General features: G+C 39.6%; 1 protein-coding gene across 5 annotated transcripts in view; it reads right to left on the reverse strand.

Annotated features, from left to right (window-relative positions):
• Nucleotides 1-21560, reverse strand: part of OSBPL1A (oxysterol binding protein like 1A) — a 91007-nt gene that overhangs the window by 21157 nt on the left and 48290 nt on the right. For all 5 annotated transcript variants that reach the window (XM_052787409.1, XM_052787407.1, XM_052787408.1 and 2 more), the window contains 10 exons: nt 20482-20644; nt 13219-13375; nt 8169-8244; nt 6479-6613; nt 6046-6143; nt 5140-5322; nt 4537-4644; nt 4356-4445; nt 3981-4107; nt 570-686 (listed from right to left, as the gene is read on the reverse strand). In XM_052787409.1, coding sequence (XP_052643369.1) covers nt 570-686; nt 3981-4107; nt 4356-4445; nt 4537-4644; nt 5140-5322; nt 6046-6143; nt 6479-6613; nt 8169-8244; nt 13219-13375; nt 20482-20644 — 1254 coding nt within the window. The remainder of the gene's footprint in view (nt 1-569; nt 687-3980; nt 4108-4355; nt 4446-4536; nt 4645-5139; nt 5323-6045; nt 6144-6478; nt 6614-8168; nt 8245-13218; nt 13376-20481; nt 20645-21560) is intronic.

Below are 21560 nucleotides of genomic sequence, written 5' to 3' on the forward strand. Positions count from 1 at the left end.
CTCAGTGCACTACTTCTCTCATCTTCTCTTTCCAGTCCTACTGGTATTTTCCCTATCTCTGTAGAGAGATTTCCCCCTTGATTAACCCATTGAGGGCAACTTTTCTTGGTCCAATTCTTTGTCTTTCCAGTTGCTCACATACTCTTGTACTCCACCCACTGGCTGTCCACCTCCACAGCCCTTCACATACCAACACATGCTACACAGGCTTTGCAAGCGTCTCCTAGAAGTGTCTGCCCTCTAATAAAGCCCTTCAGAAGAGATTTCTCACAAGGTAGGTGCCTCAGTGGTGGAAGCAGGGTGGAGAGAAGAGGTGGGGAAAGCCCCCATACCACTAGCTACATGAAGCATCCCATTTTCCACAGAAATCCCACTAACTCTAGAGTCATGCCTGTGGCAGTTATCCCTCCAACCTCACACAGAGTTACAATTGTAGTGGAAAAGTTTGTTGCAATGAGCAGGCAAATCTAGACTTGTTAATGAAAAAGACAACAAATGGATTTGCTTTGTGCTGAACATATAGAACAACAGGATAGCACACACTTTCAATAAGCAGAAGTATAGCTAACCTGTGCTGAATTTGGAGGTCTTGGAGTTATCTTCCATAGCAAAATACTTCCAGGAATAACATACACACTCTCAGAATCTGGCAAAGGCATCTCATCTGGTTCCTCAGTATTGCCCATCTAAAGGCAGCACACAAAGCAAAGAGAAGGAGTTCTTTGGAGTCATAAACCATTTACACCCATTCATTCCAACACTGGAACTTACATAAAATTATTTCCCTGACCAAAAGTAAATAGTTTCACCAACAAAGAAACTTTTCTAGATGCTTGTCAAGAAAGGTAACAGCATTGACATAGCATACACACTCCCAATTCCCTTCCAATGGAAGACTACTAACCGTTTCTTGCATCAACATCTTCATAGATATAATCTGGATGTTCAAGTGTTAAGAAATGTCAGTATTTCCACCACAGAGATGTCCCGCTTCCTCAAACACAAGCCTGATATTTAACTCCATTACTGCTTCATTAAAGTTGAAGAAGTCACATTCCTTATCCTTCCACATCAAAGAAATGCCAGCACATAATGCAAATGGCTGTCTTCAGTCTGTGCACAACAGAAAGCCCTTCGCTACTGCTCTTTGCTCAGAGGAACCTTCCTTTCCATTGACCACTACACCACTGAAATGGAAAACTGCAAATGTTAAATGAATATCCTAGATTAGCCACTTCTTCTGGGAAGGGTATCCCATGAAGGCTGACATATATGGCCTGAAGCAGCTGCAGCCACAGCACTGTGAAATGGTTTTCCCAGAAAGGGAAAAACTCCATCCAGGGTTACCAGGGCAGTAAAGAATAACTGGTGGTCACAGTGTATGTGTGACCTGAACTAGTTCTAAACCACCACCCTTTTTATGCATAGCTTTAAAGCAGCTGGGGTCCAATGCTGCTGACATTAATTCCACCACATAAGCATATGTTACAATACTGAACTAAAGCCAGCTAGATGATGAATATGGCTCTCCCAAGAAAACTTGGTGTCACTATCACAGCTAAAAACAGCAACACGTTTCAGAGACCACTGGAGAGTAAAGCTGAACTTAAAGGCAACTAATGCTTTAAATACTTTGGCTACATGCCAACAGCTTTAATCCTCCTGCTAGTAAGATTTGCTCTCTGATGACTGCGTCAGATAACAGAGACTGATGTTTCAGTGCAAAAAAATCCAGTACCCAAACTGCACTCATTTGTCCTCTGAGATGATTCATGTGTTATGCCTCCAAGAAAATTAGAAAGAACAGGATTCTGTTTCACTGTGGAGCACTTGGGTACAGTGCTTTTAATAATGAACAGGTTGCAAAGTGACCAGAGCAACATGCAGACCAGGTTCAGTCCTTCAGCTATTAGGAAGATAACCAGGGCTTTTAGTTGACTACATCTGAACTGTGCTGGCAACCTGTCATTCTGTCCTTTAAAAGTACACTGATAAATCTTGCAGAAATTGGGAATTTGAAGCAGAGCAGATCGGAAAGATATCCTCATATCAAAACAAAGACACTTCAATATCAGACTGTCAAGCTCCAAACCAACCTTTACAGAAAGGCTACAATACACACTGCAATTTGCGCCTTGTTCGATACTTTATTTTAAAAACGGTATAAGAATTACAAACTAGATAAAAAGTGGATCTCCATGTGCTCTTGCCACAATGATCCATATTTTATGCTCAGCGCTACTCGGCCTCTCAGTATATTGCTAGGAGGGTTAGTAACAGACTTTGCCAAAGCAACACCTCTGGTGTCTGGAAACGAGGCATATATGAGGGCAGTTGCTGTTGCCTTACATTATGTTCTTCCATGTATTTGCACTGAAAAATCTGCATGAAATGCTTCACCTTGATTAAAAAAGGCTCTACTTTATTCAGAGCAGGATCATCCTGGTCTAACCCCAGGACTACTACAACTCTTCTGATGTTGGTAAAATATCACCTTTGCATACATGAAGGCTTGTCTAGCTCCCTGCAAAACTGTTTTTCCTTAAGTTTTATCCCTATAAAAATCAAAGGGATTCGGGTGAAAATCTGGGGCAATTTGCAAAAGGATTCGCATCCAAGCAGGTCCCCTAAAGGGAAACAGAAGCGATTCTTCATTAGTAGCAACGCAGCATGAACGAATAGCTGGAAAACAACTAAATAAATCTGAAAATTCTAATTAGGAGAAGTTTGAAAGACCATGTACTTTCATGCCTGAATGAATCCTTTACTACTATGAAGGGACAAAACACACCCAGACATTACAGATGAGACTTGGCTCACCTAGATGCTCAAAACCCATAAACAATATCAATTCCTCAAACACAAGGGGGCAGTGGAAACACATACTCAACAAAGACTATATGATTCATAGTGTGCATTACAAAGCTTTCAGTTTTCTACACAGAAAGAGTTCTGTTAAATGAGTAGAAAAAGCATGCTTTTCTAGAGTCAGAGCAACATTACAGCTTGAGCTTTGTGCCATAGGATGCTTTATTCTGAAGAGAAAAGCAAGGATCATCTCATCTTAAGCACCGTTGGAAAATGCAAAGTGGTAGCTGAACAAAGACACAGGGTACGTTTTTCTTTGCTCCTTCTCCCTAGAGCTCACAGGGTCAGACTCAAAGAGAAGCAGTAATCCCCAGCGCTTTAGCGCTCTCCTGATGACAAGCACTGGAACAATCTCAGATACAGCAACAATGTGAACCTCCACAGAACAACTGCTTTCAGAGTTCTCTGTCTCTTTTTCTTAAGTATAAAAACTACCACACTCAAACCAACAGAAAATCTGGCTTCAGTCACCAAAGGGGAACAATCCCTGTTTTAAGCTACTATCTGAGTAGTTGTTCTTCATCAAGTTGTACGTTGTGACCATCACCATTCACCTTAGAAAAAAAAAAAAAGCATATCGCTGACCAGAAATCTGGAAGAATTAAAAATGAGGGTTTTTTCCAGAAGAGAAGTAAAAATGCAGTTGTGGAGATAAAAAGCACAAGCATTTCTATGGTTGTGAAAACTTAACAGAAAGCAGTACAAAAATTCCTTGTAAAAACCGGAAAATATGATCTTCTATCAAGATAAGAAACAGTCTCCCCTGCCTCTAGGAGTCCAAATCTTTCTATTAGAATATAAATGTTATCATATATGATCAGAACCATGGTCCAACTAATGGATATGCTATTTCCTCCGTGTGACTTGGGAAGAAGAGGCAGTTAATGAACCAGCCAGTATTTAGATCACTCCAAGTTTTGGGAAGTTTGAATGGAAATACTTGAGAGAGAAAGCATTTTATCCCTTAATGCTGGTACTCATCCAATCTGTTTTGTATCCTACTAGGAAAGGGAGACTAAGTGAAAAGAAATCTTAACGCTTTTAAATGCTACTAAAGTATTTAGCTGTCTTATCCTGCTTTATGAGATACCACCTCTTTACATGATTAATACCTGTTTACTGCTTTTCTTCTCTTCTGCACTTTTCTTGTCATTTTTTTTGTAAGCTTCAAATGTAGCTGGGTCAACACTGTACAAACATTCAGTCCACTTCCCATACAGTGCACAGAGTTTCTTTTTGCTGTCAAAAAAAAGACTAAGTTTACAAAGGACCTTTAAGAGATTTGTTTCATCATTTCAGACAAAAATATTTGAAAGAATAATTTTTGAGAGCAACTCTTAAAACTCCGTTATTGGCACTGCACAATTCATAACCTTGCTGTTGCAGGTTCACACTCTTGACAGACTATGTTAAAGGCATTCAGTTCTACAGCTCCCATCAGAAACAGTAGGCAGCCATTTGTCTCCTATTAGGAATGAGGCTGTTACCTTTTATCCTGAATGTAGCCTTCAACTTTGTGCAACTCCTTGCCAAAGAGGCCACAGGGCTTGAAGCTCAGTACACATTTTTCACCAGTTCTAAAGGCAGAAAAAGAGGGCACTAATTACTTCCAAATGCTTTTCCTCTTCAAACTTGCAGAAAGTGAAAGCACTCGCACTCTTAACTTACTTATGGTTAGTTATTTCCACGTTTCCATACTGCTCAATCCAAAGTTTGCCCACAATAATGTTATGCACACAGCATGTAGGATTTGTCCATGTGTAGGCTTCACTGTGTCTAAGGGAGGGGAATAAAAATTAAAATACTATATCTTTGTACCAGATGTCACTCCTGCAACAAGCCATCATCTATAAATCACACCAAGTCTTGAAATGGACATGGCAATAAGTCAGGAAACCCAAGAAATTTACTAATCTATTGCTACTGATTTTATCAATTCCTTAAAACAGCAACTTCAGTGCAGTCAGTTAGCACTGAATGACATGAGGAAAGCCAACAGGACTCAAGCATGCTAGTCTTAGTAGGACTGACGTCCAGACATCTGCAGAACATAGAGACACAAGCCCCAACTACTGCTACTATTAGTATGCAGTATATTAGGAGAAATGATGGCAGTTCCTTTCATCTTCTCATCCCTTCCTCCCCACAAAGCAATCTGCCATCAAACATTAGGATGTGGGTATTAGACATGTCCATTCCTAAGCCATGAGACTCTAATGCACACTAATCATGTGGCCACTGTGCCTATGCAATTACTACTTATCAACTTACTCAAGAAGCTCCAAAGTCATTGTGCCTTTTGGTTCTGCTTCCACACTCTTGCCCCAGAATTTGAGTTTAGGATAAATTGATCCATGAAATACAAAATCATTATTTAAACCTTCAGCATAGAAAGCACTGATTGGTGGATGATGGCTAACTTGCTCTGAGAGAAGTCTAAATCCAAGATCATCTCTGCAAAATAAAGATAACCAAAAGCATGTATCTACATATCAAGTGTAGTGAAGTTGCAGTTCTTTTCCCCAGGGTGAAACAGATGATTGGACCCATGCATAGCTGCTGTACTCAGTGCAAGAGTTAGTTAAAACCCTAGGATAATACAAAAAGACACATCAACTAATCGTAGAACATCCTCATTCTAAATAACTGAGGACATAATGTAAAAAGCTAAAAAAAGGTAACAAGAACTACCAAATCTGATCATCCAATGTATTTACTTTTGATAGTGACCTCTTTCTTAAACTTTTGCATAAACATAGGCCAAAACCTCACCCGAGAGGAAAATTTGCCCTAAGTGCAGCTGCACACTAACAGACTAACATTGCCTATTTGTATTCTGGACACTCATATAATGAATATTACAATTCTAACACCTCCTTTATGTACCATGCATCTTTCTATTCAGAAGGCTTCAGAAAAAAAGTCTTTTTTGTAAATAAAACTTGCTTTTAAGCCTGGCAAATTTCATTTGCCTTCTCCGAGTTGAAAAGTTAAGTAGTTTCCCTTCACTGGAAGGGAAACACCAACATGCATTGCAAGCACCTCCAGCAGCTGCTAGGAGAATGGATGGAATCTTACAAGCTGAAGAGCAGTCTGCAAGCCACCTGACAAGCCTAACAAAGCATCAGTTACACAGAATACCACTCTCCACTCTTCAGTGCATCTTCTGTTCATTACCTGATCAATTCATATGTCTCTCCAAGCAACGGGTTGAACGGCTTCCCTGTACGTTCCCACTGTGAGGCTACAGCAGACACAGCAAACGCAGCAACACACTATTCAAAAGAGTAAGAGTACACAGTTAATCTCCTGGATTTTAGTCTTTATCAAGTATCAACAGCAGTTATGGTATTACATAATGATTCTTCTGAAAACGCTTAGAAAAGTTCTGTTTGCAAGGCAGGGGAATAAACAGTTTTCACCAAAAGGCTAAAAAAGCAAACCTCAGGAAAAGCAAAACATTTTCATAGACAAGCAAAATTGGTTAATGAGTAAGAGAATCCGACATGCAGCAAATTACAGCAGTTCCTCCTACAATGTGACTATCTATGAAGAAAAAAATCCCAACACATTCATCAAGAACTAGCACAAATTACCACACCCGAAGTACCTGCATTCGCTCAGTTGTGCTGGAAAGTGAGCTGGCTTTGTGGATGAGGTATGTATGCTCCATGTACTCTGTAAGTCGCTGCAGAAAGCTCAGTGGCTCATTGAATATAACCGGCATTGTGATCTTTGACAACTCCTGATGCACAAATGAAATTTGTGTTAAAAACCAAATGATTAGATACACTGACCTGCAGTAACCCAAAGTGTAATTGGCTTATTGCAAAAATAAATGATGCTCTTAGTGCTAATGCAATGTGCTTGACCTGGCTCCGCTAATGCTAAAAGGAAAAAACCCTGTACATCCCTTATGAGCTTGATAAGCCTATCTACGTTGACCTTAAGGCTACTTGTAAAACAAAAAGAAAACCAAACACCAAACAAACAAACTTCCTATCAACAAATGCATTAAGAAGGTGAGATGAAACAATGGAATGAAGTATTAAGGACCCTTTGAAAGACTAAGTTATTTATTACTCTTAAAATAGATATAGGCCATCTAATTACTTAAACATATTATCTTTTTTGGAGGCAGGTGGGCAGGTGGGGGGAGGAGGAGGATGAGAAAGGACAGGAAAACATGGTGGCACAGGAATAAAAACAGGGATTCTGTATTCTGAAAAAAAAAGGAATTTTTGTAACAGGAATAAAAAGTTAAAAGAAGTCCTACAGTTTTGATGCTGTTTATTCTCTTTCCCATTTTTAAAAAGCATGCCCTGCCCTCTGAATGCATAACATAGCAATGTTTTAAACTGCCTCCAGTAGCAAATTAAAAGCATATAGTACGACCACTAGCAATGTGCGCAGTAAACAGCACTGTTCTTAACCATAATAGCAGCATCTGGCACTAACAGCTTTGGCAGACACTTCAGTACAATCCACTCCAGGTTCCACCCCTCCCCCAACTGCAACTTTCCTGCAGCAATTTCTACAAAGCAGAATTAAGACGTTTATGGATTTTTTTCCTGCACACGCCTTATGCAAGACAGGCTTTCAGTCTGTTCTTTGTATTTTAAGGTTATAACACTTTTCCGCTAAAGCAACTGTGAGAAGCCTCAGGTGCTTCACAGCAACTTGGGAGACTTGGAAGCGCTGATACAGGCATTCCCCAGCATTTCCACATCTCATTGCTTGGTGCTGTTTCTAACTACAGCAAGGGGAGGAGGAGAAAACAACAGCACCTAAACACACACACATTCCCTTCTGTAGGCTACTGTTACAGGCTGACAGAAGTTTATCAGCAGTAAGTACTTTCAGCCTATTGCAGGATCTAATGGAGAGAACTCTTCTCAATTCACCCTTAGCTGGAAGCAGATTAGGTGCCAACCAGCTAACCTCTGATCTGGTCACCATCTGGCCAGTTACACCATGGGGAAGGGGGAAAGACAGAGATACTAAGGGGAAGGGAGAAGAGCAAAATTAAAGTAGTTGGTTTTTTGGTTTTGTTTTTTCACAAAGTAAAAAATTTTTGCTACCACAAAGTACTTTAAGGGTTAAAATCAAGAAAAAATGCTTTTACTGAAGGAATATTGCTCTGACCAAGCCCTACCTTCTCGAGTTGTGAAAGCAAATAAAGCTCAAGCAGCAAATTTAAAAAGACAAAAAAAAAAATCCCTCTCCCCAACAAATTTTCATTTGGGCCTCAAACGAAACAATCACTTCACATCTTTTATCATAGCTTTCTGATTACCTACCATTCCAATGCATTTTCTTAAGATACTCCAGATACTGAAGTCATTTCTGGAAAACATTGGAGATGGCAAGCTTGTTCTGTGGAAAGGAACAGGGAAGAAAGCAGAAGTAAGAAAAGTTTTCCATTACTAACCATGACTAAGAATACTAAATACTCTTTTTTGAAAGTAATAGTTTTCCAATTTTTAAATTAAAAACCAAGGGGGAATGATGGTGCTGCTTTGAAGCACTTAAACTGTTTTACCTGCACAGAAACCTGAACTTCTCCAGAACCACAACCATTCCCTTCATTTTGCGTAAGAGCAGTGGAAGAGGATTTCTACATCAGTTATCAGACCAGTGTTTTCACAGTGGCACCGTTAAGATATTTAGTCGTGTCTTTGTGAGAAAAAGTTCTTTCCAAGTAGGTACATATGTATGTTCACTATGTCTGAACAGATTTGAGGGTTAGACAGTGGGGGTTTTTTTTGCTAGTCACCTGTATACCGACAATGAAGGGCCATGACATTTATTGCCTATATTAAAATCGGCCCTCGGGAACAACAGAAAAAGCAGCATCATTAAAGAACAGAAAACACAGCAGCATGTTCTACACAGGGCTGACATATCCTGAGGCAAGTCTTAAAACATACTTTCAAGACCAACACTTAGGCTGTGTAATACAGCCTGTATTTCTCAGCTTCACGAGAAATCAGGCACAGATTTTGTTCAGTTTTGTTACTGCTACTGACCAGCTCAACTATTAATCCAATTTACTTATAGAAAGGCATTAATATAGATCAAAGCCCTTTGTCCACAACAACACTAAAATTCATGTTTGGATCATTAAGCTATTACCAATGAGAAAAATTTTCAATAAAGAATTACCTACAGCTCACTCAAACTGCAGGAACTATTTGAGTTTCAAAGTTTAGTTAACTGTCTAAATGATCATGTTGCCCTCCTAACCAAGAAGGTCTTATCTCCCCCTCAAAATAGCTAAAGCAATATCTTTTTTAGAGCATGTGAACAGGCTGTAGCTGCCTCCTCCACCCCACTTTTTTGATAAACAGAAACATTGCCAAGAGGGAAAGGGGGAAAAAAAAGTAAAAAAAAAAAAAGTATTCAGGCTAACTTGTTAGTTTCAGTAGCCCTACTTGCTGTGTTACCTCCCATACTTACCTGCTACTGAAACACCTTTACCAGGGCTGATGCTTTGGTTTTCAGAAAGAACAAAACCAAAAAATGCTCCTTAAAATACAACAAGCCCCACCCAATCAAAAACCTAGTCATATGCCTGAACTCCTCACGGTACCAAACTATGTTTTGTTAGCAAGTAGCTAATAGCCTAAGACTGACTTGTTTTACTCAGCTCCCATGCAGGGGATGAGTTAGTAGGGAGATTTATTTTAACTGACTAACATGGTATCACTCACTCCCTATTCTGATTTTCTACTGATATAAAAATATTTAGTGAAACAGATAATCTTGAATAATATTAAGTATAAAATACTTCTGTGGATGCTTTGATACAAATGTCCAGGAGAGGACAGTGTCTACCAAGTATTCAGTCTTATCTTCATTTGTAGTGCTTACTTATTTTTTCTGTGTATTCTTTAATGAAGGAAGTTAGCAGAGCAGGTGTTTGTATTTAAGTAAGCCCTTCTGCAGGTAAAACACACATGCCTCTAGTTTGCTGAAGTATACACAGGGATTGCTTTCCTTACATATTAAAACTTACCTTTTCATTAAAGTTAACCTGTCCCTCCATTCAATTTGTTTAATTACTTGAAAGTTGGCATTCAGTTTCAGCCATTCATCCATATTTTTTACCTGTATCAGCCAAACTTGATATGGGAGTCAGTTCTTTTCTCCATGCAACACACATACTGAAGAAACAAAGCAGTTTTAAGCCACCAAGAAAGATCCCAGGGACAAGTAAGGACATGTGGAAAAATGACAAGCAGCCAAGACTTGAGGCCTACTAACCTTGACATACTCCCTGTGATTAAGGGAAAGGTTTGTGAATGCAAAAATTTCCTTCCAGATGTCAATTTTAGAAACAACTCAGGAAGTTAATTTTAGCTTTAAGTGACAAAAACATCTGCTGGAATTTCTGTGCAATAGAACAGATAAGATGTATTTAAGATCATTCACTTAAAAACATTTGTCCAAAGCATTATCTATAGCAGATCAACTACTACAGCAATCTTGTGGGGAAGGAGACATATGATGTGAAAAAAAGTATGTTCAGCTTGCTCTTCATGTAAACCTGACCAAATAACCTCCTGGCTTCCAAAAAGCTAATCACAAACATGTTTGCATTCCAACTGCATTGCTGACTACAAAAACTCAGCAATAAGAGGGAAACAGCAGCAACAAGTGGATGTTATATGTTGGCAGATATTACAGAACATTTTTGTGCGAGGGTTTCTGGGGGGTTGGTTTGTTTGTTTTGGCTTTTTTTGGTTTGTGTTTTATTGGGGGGTGTGTGTTGGTTTTTTTGTTGTTGTTTTGTTTTTTTACAGTTTGGCTCAGGTTAAAAATTTCCCTCTTAAAAAGAAGTGATTTGAATGCTTCCAGATTATTTAATGTACTATCTCTCAAATCCTCTCTCAAAAAGTTTTCAAAAATTAAGTCCACTCTCAAAACACTCTATGAACAATCAGTAGGATGGAAACTACATTTAAAAAAATCAGAGTAAGACTAAGTGGCACTGGCTTCACCTATCTTTACATGTACATCCCAACAGTTTAATTCCTTGGAACCAACAGATTTATTCCTACATCTCCAAAACCAAAACACACACACACACACACACACTTCCCCATCAAAAACTGACCTCCACCGCCCTGTGCAAAAACCTCACCACTCAAATAAGAGAGGCAGATTAGAGCTCAGGTTTTCTAGATGAAGGAGGGAAATAGTCTTATTTATATTGACTGCTAAACAGTGTTAGGTACTCTCATGTGCAACCCAAATGCAGCTGCAGATCTTCTATTCATCTGAGGAACTACAGGAAGGTATCAAGATTTTAAGCAAAAGAAATTAATCTGGTCTATTCTCCAAGTGACTTGTTTCCATGTGGTTAACACAAGTGGAAGTTAAAAAAGTTACAGCAAACCCAAAGGTGTAAGGATGGAATTAAGTGCTATCGAAACATTCTGATCCCCTCACTGCACACCATCAAGAAGTTAAGGTTTCTGCTCTGAAAAGGACACAGGTGGCATCACAGGTGATGTGTATTTAACCACATGCCCTCTAACTAGCCCCAAAACCAAGACAGGCACAAACTGGAGCCAGCAGCTCCAGGTAGGTAACACAGTTCTGAAGTCACATCAAACAGATCCCGTACCAGGCCAAACATGGCTGCCACCAAGAGCCTCAGAAAGGAGGCTAGAAAACACCACACAACTCCCATCCCCCAAGAAGTTTCTCTTGGAGGTAAAATTTAAATTGGCTGAGCTCTGGGGAGAAACAATTTGCATCAGTGTATTTGTGGACAAATCCCAATGTGTCACCAAGGCAACAGGTAAAAAAATCTTGACATTACAGCTCAAGCTAGAATGTGCTCTATAGCCATTTAGTCACATAAAATATGACCATACTTTCTTATCTATATGCAAAACAGATGTTTCCACTTTTCTTTAGCAATAAATTATTAGCCAGCCAACTTACGCACTCATTTTAGTCCAACATCCTATGCTCTCTTTATCACTAAAAGACACACAACTCAGAAACAACTTACGCAGAGGTACTTGTTTATTACTTTTCATTCCCCTTTATAAAACCAGCAGATCTTAAATGCTCCTCCAGTCACCTGCTCCCTACAGTTTTGACAGCATAGTGCAGTGTTATGGAAACTTCAAGTTATTTCTTTTTTATAGTAAACGGAAGAAGAGTTTTAACAGGAATTGATCAAGACAATGCATGTCAACATACATCATCATTTTCAGGTTGAACATGAATTGCCTCCTTTCTCCTCATTGTTTCCAAGGCAATGAATGCAATTCAGATGTCCACCTTCACCTAGTGCTTCCCTCCTACCCCTGAACTTCCTGCTCTAATTAGGAAAGGCACTTAGCCAAGGCCATAAATAACACATTGCTAACAGCACAAGAGTGCAGAGCAACACATAGTCAGCTGCTTTATGTTACCTTCCCAAACCACACCGTGACTCCACCCAAGCCCTCATTTGCCTTAGTCTTTACCTAGTATGGGAGGGATATACATGCAAAGGTTAAACCTTAAAACATCAGGTCTCTGACATTACCACATACTTTGACAGTCGCTGCAATTTAACTATTTAAGATACCAAGTAATTAAAGCATGTCTTGCTTGCCTCTGGAAAATTAAATATTAATTTCCTGTTTTTACAGAAATCTGGTGTCCCCGTCATCATTCCGCACATCCAAAACACTTCCAAAGTAGTCTTTTTGAAACACATTGAAGTCTGGCTTGATCTGTAGCACAAACATTATAATGCCCTTTCACTGAAACTCGAGAATAGTGGTGTCCATTACATCTCATTAACTCCAGACCTATTGTCCTCCTTTATCAGCAAGGAAACAAACAAAAATGGATCATTTGACAACACAAAATAAGCACATAAAACATGGATGAAACTTTTCAAATAAGACTCCCTTTGTTCACACTTCAGTTTCTGATGCCAGTCTACCAATATTTTTCATTCATTCCCGATACCAACAGAAGGATCAAATGACTGGAAATTAAAGAGGCAATAGGAAGCATACATCATTAAAGATACATGAAGGAACTAAAATCCACATAGATTTCAGTAAGCTCTATTAAAAAAACAAGTGTGTCCGTTTTTACATAGTACATTATATTTTATTTTTACTTATTCAGATTCGATCATCAAAAAACAAGATGCAAAGGAACACAGCAGCCTTGGAAAAATATCCTTTATAAAATCATACCACAACCAACTACTTGTCGATCTTCCCTAACAAAGTTTTAAAAGTTTTCACAGTTACCTTTTAAGAGATTCCTGTGGTCCTTTACTCACTATTAATGCATATTATAACAACTTAACAATGGGCAACATCCTACCTGTGTTTTTTGATTCCGTTAGACAGCGACTCCCCACTGCCACCAACCTTTTCTTCAGACGCACTTGAAGTTATTGTATCTTTTGAATCCATGCTGTCCTCTAATGAGTAGGCTGCTGTTGTTTCAAACCCACTTAATGATTTTTCAGATTCTGAATCTATAAAAAAGCAGATGCATGTTAATGAATCTACCACCTGTGTTAGACTTCAGTCTAACAGATCTTCCCTCTTTGTACAAAACTGAAACCTAAGTAGGCTACTGTGTCCTGATGACAGCATCCATTTGGTAAGTAACTAGTACTGCCACAGACCACTGCAGCTCTGTATCTAGATAGAAAGAGATCACATGATAAGCAAGAACACAGTACATTAAAAATCCTCTATCAAGCAGAGCCCAAATCTGACATTTTTATTAAACTGAAGCTACTACAACTTGCTTAGGACAAGTGCCAGTGTCACAGAGATGCCAGTATCTTACCTAACTAAATAACAGTTACCTTAACATTCAAGTATTGACTCCTTCTATATGAGATTTCAGTTTGGTCTCATTTCTTAGATACTTGGTGCTGTTCAGCAACTTCCATTTCCCAACTTACTGGACAAGTATCAAAGAACAGAAGGAGGTATCATACGCAGTGGATTACATTAGCCACGTAAGTCTCAGCAAATCCTAAGTGATAAGCTCACCAATCAGTAAGATAAACTTTGTACTCTGGAAGGTAGGTTAATAGTACAATCCACATCACATCTAAAACTAAAACCAACATCAACGACACCACCTTATTTCCAACCAGTGTTTTGGTCAGGTAGTGCTTGACCAGCTCTGGAGAAGGGACAGTCTTGCCCCAAATCAGAAAGTAAAAATTTCCTGGCAAAAGGCTGTATTTTTGTTTCATGTTTTTCTTTCAAACCTGACAAAATTGTTGAAGGATTATCCAATTGCAAGTTCCAGGAAGCAAGGGAACAGCTCAAGACAAGTAAAGATGCACCAGTTTCTATCCTGTTTGGGAAATATTTTAGCAGAAACCAGGTACAACACTGAATGGTAAACAGTTTAATGCAAGCCTCACTGCTGCTGAAAAAAGCGAACCCAAACTGTAGTAGACACCATTCCTGCTATGTACCTCTTTTAGCATATACTACTGCTCTTGGCTACAAATACCCAGAGAAATAATTGCAAGATTAGTCATTCTCTCACACACTGATTCTAATTCAAAACTAGTAATCAAAACCTGCTGAAGTAGTAGTCCATCCAAAAAGAATATCACAGTCAGAGCTGTCCATTGCCAGGTGCTTTCTTGTTTTCTCTTAAAAAACTATGCCAGTAGCTTCTCTAGAACATGTAAGCTATATGTTGCTTTGGTGAAGGGGACAGTAACAAGAGGACTTTCCACTACATCCAGATAACAGAAGGGTCAAGAACAGGACAAAATCCTGATGAATGGATGGGCTGTGCTACAACGTCTCCAACCTCTCTAGAGAGAGTGAGATCTAGAAGCATAAAGGAGATCTTTCCTTTCATTGAAAACATCCATCCCTATCCTTGTCAAGACAGTACTGAAATTAAGCCAGTTGCTAGGGAATGAAAAGAACTGCCAGCTGGTGCTGAGGGTATGTTAAAAAAGTGGACTGGCACTCCAGAGAATCTTCTCACAAGTTTCCCCAAATTTGTCAGTCTAGTTGTGTGCCAAATTATGATATAATGTATCAAAGCATTAGTTTGGTGGGTACTATATATAACAAGTAGGATAAGGAGAACCATTTTTACTTGTGGACACGTCTGTTATATAAAATACAGATTTCTCCAGAGATCATAAGCCCAGGTAGTCAGGAAAACACTGTTGTGTATCCAAATATCACAGAGGAACAGACACTCTAGCAGTGTAATGCAACTTGGGCCTCAGCACTGTGACCACATGACAAGCTATAAATCCCTTCAAGGTAAGTATTCCACCTCTCTGTTCAAAGAGCTGCTCAACTGTGCCAACAGTTATCATGACAAGAAACGCATGAAGCAAACCCAGTAACGTAAAGCAAAGAATCTGCCTCCTGCAAGGCTCCTTGCTTCTCCCATACCATCTGGGACTGCCTTGTTTTCAGACAAGTCACAACACACAACGTCCCTCTATTTGAGTTTCTGCAACAGACCTAGGACTCCAGAGGTGGAAAGGTAAGAATAGGAAAGCTTCACCAGAACTGCTGACCACTCTCTGATATGATTCTCAGTATAACAAGGATTTTTAAATGCTACACCATTAGTTCTCCTAATGCTGGCCTTATAGTGCCAGAGACAATTACGCTGGACTGAACTCAGCACCTGCAAACCTCTCCAGACCTGTAGACACTGATGACCCAGCCTTCTCCAGGGCACATGCCTTACTTAATACAACAAGAGCATGGTATACAATAAAGAACACCGTAAGAACGAAACCAGACGCTCCTATAAGAAATTGCTCTCTAGAGAAATCTCTCCCATTTTCCTGAGAAATGGCTCTCAAAGGTCTCAATTGCCAATCCCTAAGCCTCAGCTACCTCCTTTGACCCAACGAGCTTAACGAGCCTTGAGAGTTTATTTAGGTGTCAGAGTGAACAAGCCTAGTATTGTATTGTGAGCACAGATCAACAAGCAACTCAAACTGAGCTTTTTCCTGTGTACTTGCAGCTAAATCTCTTCTGAATTAAGATTTGCATACTCCCCCGTCACTGCAAAAAAAGATTCATATTCACAAGTTGCTACAGAGCAGCTGTCAAACAGATGACTAGGAGAAAATGAGATTTTTCTTCTATTGAACTTAAGGGGGTGTGGGCTGAGGAAGGAGGAGAAGAAATAAGAATCCCTGTTCGGAAGCGAAAATTTTTAAGTGAACTTTGAGACAAGACCAGACTGCCTAGGAAGCACTCCAGCTCATGAAACCTGAAGTGTCAGGGTAACAGTAAAAACACCAGCTATACTTCAGAAGAGTGGGAGAGCAAGGGGAAACAGCAGAAGCAATGACAGAAACTTAACTCAAGGGAAGTTCATCTCCTATTGCAACAACTGCTAAGTCTTCAGTTCCAGACAGAAAAGTTTGGCCAATGTATCTGATTAATAAATACACCTGAGAAAGGCAGTGTTTAACCACTGGCAAGGTTGGGTTTTAATTCTGACCAAGGGTTTCCCATCCCTCTCTGATACTTGAATTCATTCTTTTAACTAAATTCAAGGCAAGAAGTCCACAGTCAGCAGTGGTCACACAGAGGTTGTGGAATATTTTTGGTAGATGTTCAAAAAAAGCCACTTGACAAACAACCCTAAACATGGAAGGAAAAGGCAGTAAGTTTCTATGCTTTTTTGTACAATTTTTACTTTTAAGTGAGCTGGTACCTGGAGACCTAATTAGGAAGTGAGCAAAAGCAACAGAACTAGTCTACTACTACTTGTACCATTTAGGAGCACTATTTATAAACACAGCACCCATTAGTGGCACATAACAGTTGAAGCTGTACTATGACAGGTTAGCTTTAGTATAATCTAAATATTCCTGTAGCTAAGTAACTGCTTTTCTAGTAAGATCGCATCTATGTAAAACCATCAATACCCCCCTCAACACACACAAAAGCTGTGTTGCAGTAAAACCCCACCTCTCAGAGAGGGAAATCAGGACAGTTCTAAGCTCTTCCCAAATTGGGTGTGCAATTTGCACATAATCAGGGAATCTTATCCGCAAGGCAAAAATCAAGTACCTTCACCCTTTAATTCTTGACCTGCTTAGCCATTTTTCAGCATTGTGGATGGACTCTGCATTTGTATTCTGTTTTCATATGGTTCCTGAGGTCTGTATACTTAATCAAAGCTAGTAACTTCTCCAGCTCTCTAGGAGATGCTGTTGGTCTTATTAAGCTTAGCTACTTGTTTAGTGCTTCTTCCCTTCCCCAAGCTGCCTCACCCTCCGTCCCACCCTACCTTAAACATAGAAGAGTTTGACACAGGTTAAGCATTCAATCCTGAAACAGAGAGCTCCAGCACTCCATGGGCTATCGAGTTTAATTACACATTTCCACCACTCCCATGATGAGGGGATCAGTGCACTGGGATGCACTGTTAACTGACCCAGGTTAATAACACTCTTAACTTTGCTGTTCTTAACACTGGATATCATGCTTTGGTAACACAAATAACTCCCATTTCCTGTAGGTTCTTCTTTTCATGTTCAGTATCTACTCCTCTCCCACTGCAGGATTTAGGAATCAGCACAATGGTCAGAAAGCATTGATAACAGCATATCACTTAAAAAGGGAGACTTCAGCAAATAAACTACTACTACAGTAAGCAATCTTACCACATTACAAACATTTTCCTCATCCCGGTTTTGGAAAAGAAAGAGGATATTTCTGTAATTGTGCCCACAATTTCTACAAACAGAACTACACAACACAGATTTATCAGTGACCAATTTAGTCTATGCCAACATTAGCAGGTAGCACAGCTCAGTTGGAGCAGATTTTCAAGCCAAACAGATTGTGCGGAGGACTTGACACTTGAACTAGATAAATTTCTGGTGGTGTTCTCTTCAGATTAGCTCTACTCTCCTACCACGGACTGAGTGTCCAATAGCAACTGGACTGTATCTTCTGATTCAGCTTCATTCAGGAGTCCGGTTCATGCAATCAGATTGCTCTACAATGTGAATCAGAGCATGGTGAACGGGGACAAGTAGCTGCTGCTGTGAACATATCCCTTCTAATACACTTGTTCAAAAAAACCTCATTGAAAAGTCTTGCATTGCTCTGAATTGTCACAGCTAGTGATACTTTTGTTGATGGTAAATGAGCAGAAGTGTCTAATATGCAGACAACATTCTCTTAAAAAAACAAGAAAGCAGCAGTGGCTTTTTCTTTCAACCTGTCAAGTCAAAGCCAACGATTCTTCAGCTCAAAGAGCAAGCCTAGTTATGCAATACTCTCACTTCTAAACTCACTCCTACGGTGGAGATTTAAAAATTCAGAGAACCGTAACTAGAAAAAGATGGTATCCTAATAGAAAAAATACTGTCAAGTAGTGGCATTTTTCCACTGACAGACATTATAACTTGTCACATCACCCTGTTAAAATACATTGGTGTTTGCTCAATCTCCTATACAGCATAGTAAGATAATTCATGAATATGTCTATTTATCAAAAAAATCAGTATCATTTAACTTAAATTATCAGTCTGCAAATCAGGTTTAGCAAAAGCTTTGAAGATGAAGTCCTAGTAGTTTAGATTTCTGGAGGTATGAATTTTTAGTTTCGGACAATTAGGCCTAGCCACTGCTCTCTGTTATGAAAGTATTTATCATCATCTCACCTGTCTCATTAGCCCAGGGAAGACAACCTACATTCCCCAACTCTGAGCCAGTGTCATATATCCCCAACTCCTCTGTATTTCCGTCATACAGAGACAAGAAGCCTCCTACTTGAGACTCCACAGATGTGGCAGAAAAACAAGAGGGTTAGAAAGTATTACCAGGATCCCAGTCATTAGCAAAAAAACCCCACCCCAAACCACACCTGCAAAAAAAACTAATTCCTTTTGTTCTTACAGTGAAAGTCATAACATGCATCCAGCAGCCAGGAAAACACGTCACAATTCCCCTTCAGTAGCCCCCAAAAAATCAGAGTGCCTTTCCCCCAAACACATGCCTTCAGAGACAGAGAGGACCCTAATCACTGCAAAGCACTGAATGTGAACAATCTAGAGAAGAAAATCTAACACAAGTCTGATAAAGTTGACAGTCAAGAAAGTGAGTCTTGATTGCAATTTAAATATGTCAAATAACTTCTCCGAAAGGAGAGAGAATTGACATATATGTTTTTCATATATATATACACACATACACAGATATATATGGTCAACAAGTTTCACAGTTATACAAATCCACTCGATGTAATTTGTTTGCAGCTTCAAGTGACAAAAAGGCCATCTGTCCCAACTACAGAGGAGGCTTTGGACACTTTCTTTCAAGATGGTTTAGAGACCAGGTCAGTTATGAGATGTAGATGTACAGACTAACAGCTCTTTAAAGCTGAGTATTCTCTCATACACACAAAGCAAGCCTTGCTGGAGAGACTACATTCCAGCAGCACCAGATAAACAACTATTCCCTGCTTTGTTGGGACAAGCAAAAGAGCCTGAGGCCTTTCAGCAGAATTGTTCTTTTGGTTCTGGTTGAAGAACCTGTTTCTAGTGTTCCTCAATCTCTTCTCCTCCTTGAAGGCTTGATAAATTTGTTACTGTGCCAAGCAGCCAAGTGTGCTGTTGATTTGCTGCGTTCCTATGCTAGCACTATACTTGATCACAGACTCCACTTTCCCTGGTTTTATTCTCTGCTTAAGTTGTGCACTGCAGAGCACCTATCAAGGAGTCTGGGAACACTGCTTTTCTCATCCGTCAGAAGCATGAGACAGTTCAGCTCACAGAAAAAGTGACCCTATACTACCTCGTGAAGTATGCCATCACAACCTAATTACCTGCTACAGTTAGACTATGTTCACCCTCAAGCTCTTCCAGATCCTTCGTAGTTGTAGACAGCACTGCGCTGTCTACATGACCACCCAGTTAGAGCTATTACTGAGCTGCACTATGTAAAGCCTCTCTATACAAATGCATGTTGTAATCATCTTATGCAGCTCAGAGTTTTTCAAAAATCACTATTTGCATGTTCTGCACATGAAAATATGAAAGATACTAAACTGAAGAGCAGACAGGGAAAGAAAAGATATTTCAGAAATGCACAGAGGATTTCAATTCATCCTTTTCTTCCACCTGTGACACTTAAGGTATACAGAAGTGAAATGGAACAAGCCTTTCTTAAGCTCATTATCCCTCAAAACTAGTGATTTTTATGGACTGATCTTAACAACAAAACAAAAGAAAAAAAACATTACACCACCACGGAGAAAGCAAGTCAGAAGACTACCAGATACAGTTACACCTCCTAAAATAGGAACCTTAAGTTTTGCTATTTAAAAAAAGGGCGCAGACATGCAAGCAATCAGACCTTTCATGACTGCCCTATGGTTTTGTAACTTTTTGTCATGCTAAGGTGAAACAATACAATTCTGCAGGTGAACTCAGGCAAAATTTTAGAGGCCCGCTCATAAAGCACATGAAGCATTCTCCTAAAATTAGTTCCACGTTGGAAAGGCAGAGATTTCACTTAAAGTGAGACTGTTCCCACCCCCGCAACGCATTCGCCACACATGTGCTGGCTACACACTCACGTTCTGGACATCATTACTTACCTGAAACAGCATCATAGAATTGCTCTTCACTGATGATGCTGAGAGGCGGAGATCCCTTAACCAGTGACTGCTCTAGTTCATGGTGTTCGGTAGCTAGTGTCTCTAATGCTTCTGACAAGATCTTGTTTTTCTCCTGCTCATGCTCCAATTTCAAATTCCTCACCTATAAGTAGATACATGTATGAATAAAATCTCATCTCTCCGAAGAATGTGTAGCTGGAAGCTATTCAGAAAATAGACTCTAATAAATAAATAACTGGCACACAGCTGGAACTGAAACCACATGAATTAATGAGAATATTACAGTATTTTTGTGATGACAATAAGGTTGTTACTCAGCATTTTCAATAGTTGAGAAATCTGACAAATAAGATCTGACAGTACAAATCACAGTTCCACAAGTGAATTCAAGCCAGATAACTGTACCTTAAAACTGAGTGGAAATATTTACAACTCTACTTGGAAGACCTTAGAGTTAGTGATCAGTTTCTACACACACCAAGCTCCTTCGACTAGTCTGCTCTAATTTGGGCCAAGCAGCATCATCTAAATTGAATTACAGAGCAAATGTGAATGCCAGCTACAAATAACCACAACTGAACTATGAGCTGAAAACATTTAACCCTGAGGATTACAAGAGAAGGTTAAAAAAAGAGATTCCTCTACTAACTAATTTAACGTCAATATAACAGCCCTCCCTCCCCATTCCTGAAACAGTTTACAGACGAGCCAGAAGCTGACAAAAAAAGAAGCCCAGCCATCAGACGGTGGATGGGTTTTTGTAAGGCCACACATGCAATCAGCTCCAGAGAGAATGATGTTAAACACATCTTGAATCCGGGACTAGTAACAGGAGAGCAACACGTCCTTCCTATTTCTTCGTTTTGGTTTTTTTTTTTCTGCTGGTGCTTTCCATCCCCCTCTTTCTGCCAGAGGAGGGGAGAGGGCTGTAGCTGACAGCTGAGGAAGGGCCTCTTCTCCCAGCCCAGCAAGGGTGTGCTACTTCTCCTTCAGTCCCTAAAACCATTGACTCTTTTATCTTCCTCTCTCCCTTCCTGTCCCTTTTTAAAAGCATCACC

This window comes from Harpia harpyja, chromosome 5 (assembly GCF_026419915.1).
Source record: "Harpia harpyja isolate bHarHar1 chromosome 5, bHarHar1 primary haplotype, whole genome shotgun sequence".
In the NCBI taxonomy this organism is placed as follows: Eukaryota; Metazoa; Chordata; class Aves; order Accipitriformes; family Accipitridae; genus Harpia; species Harpia harpyja.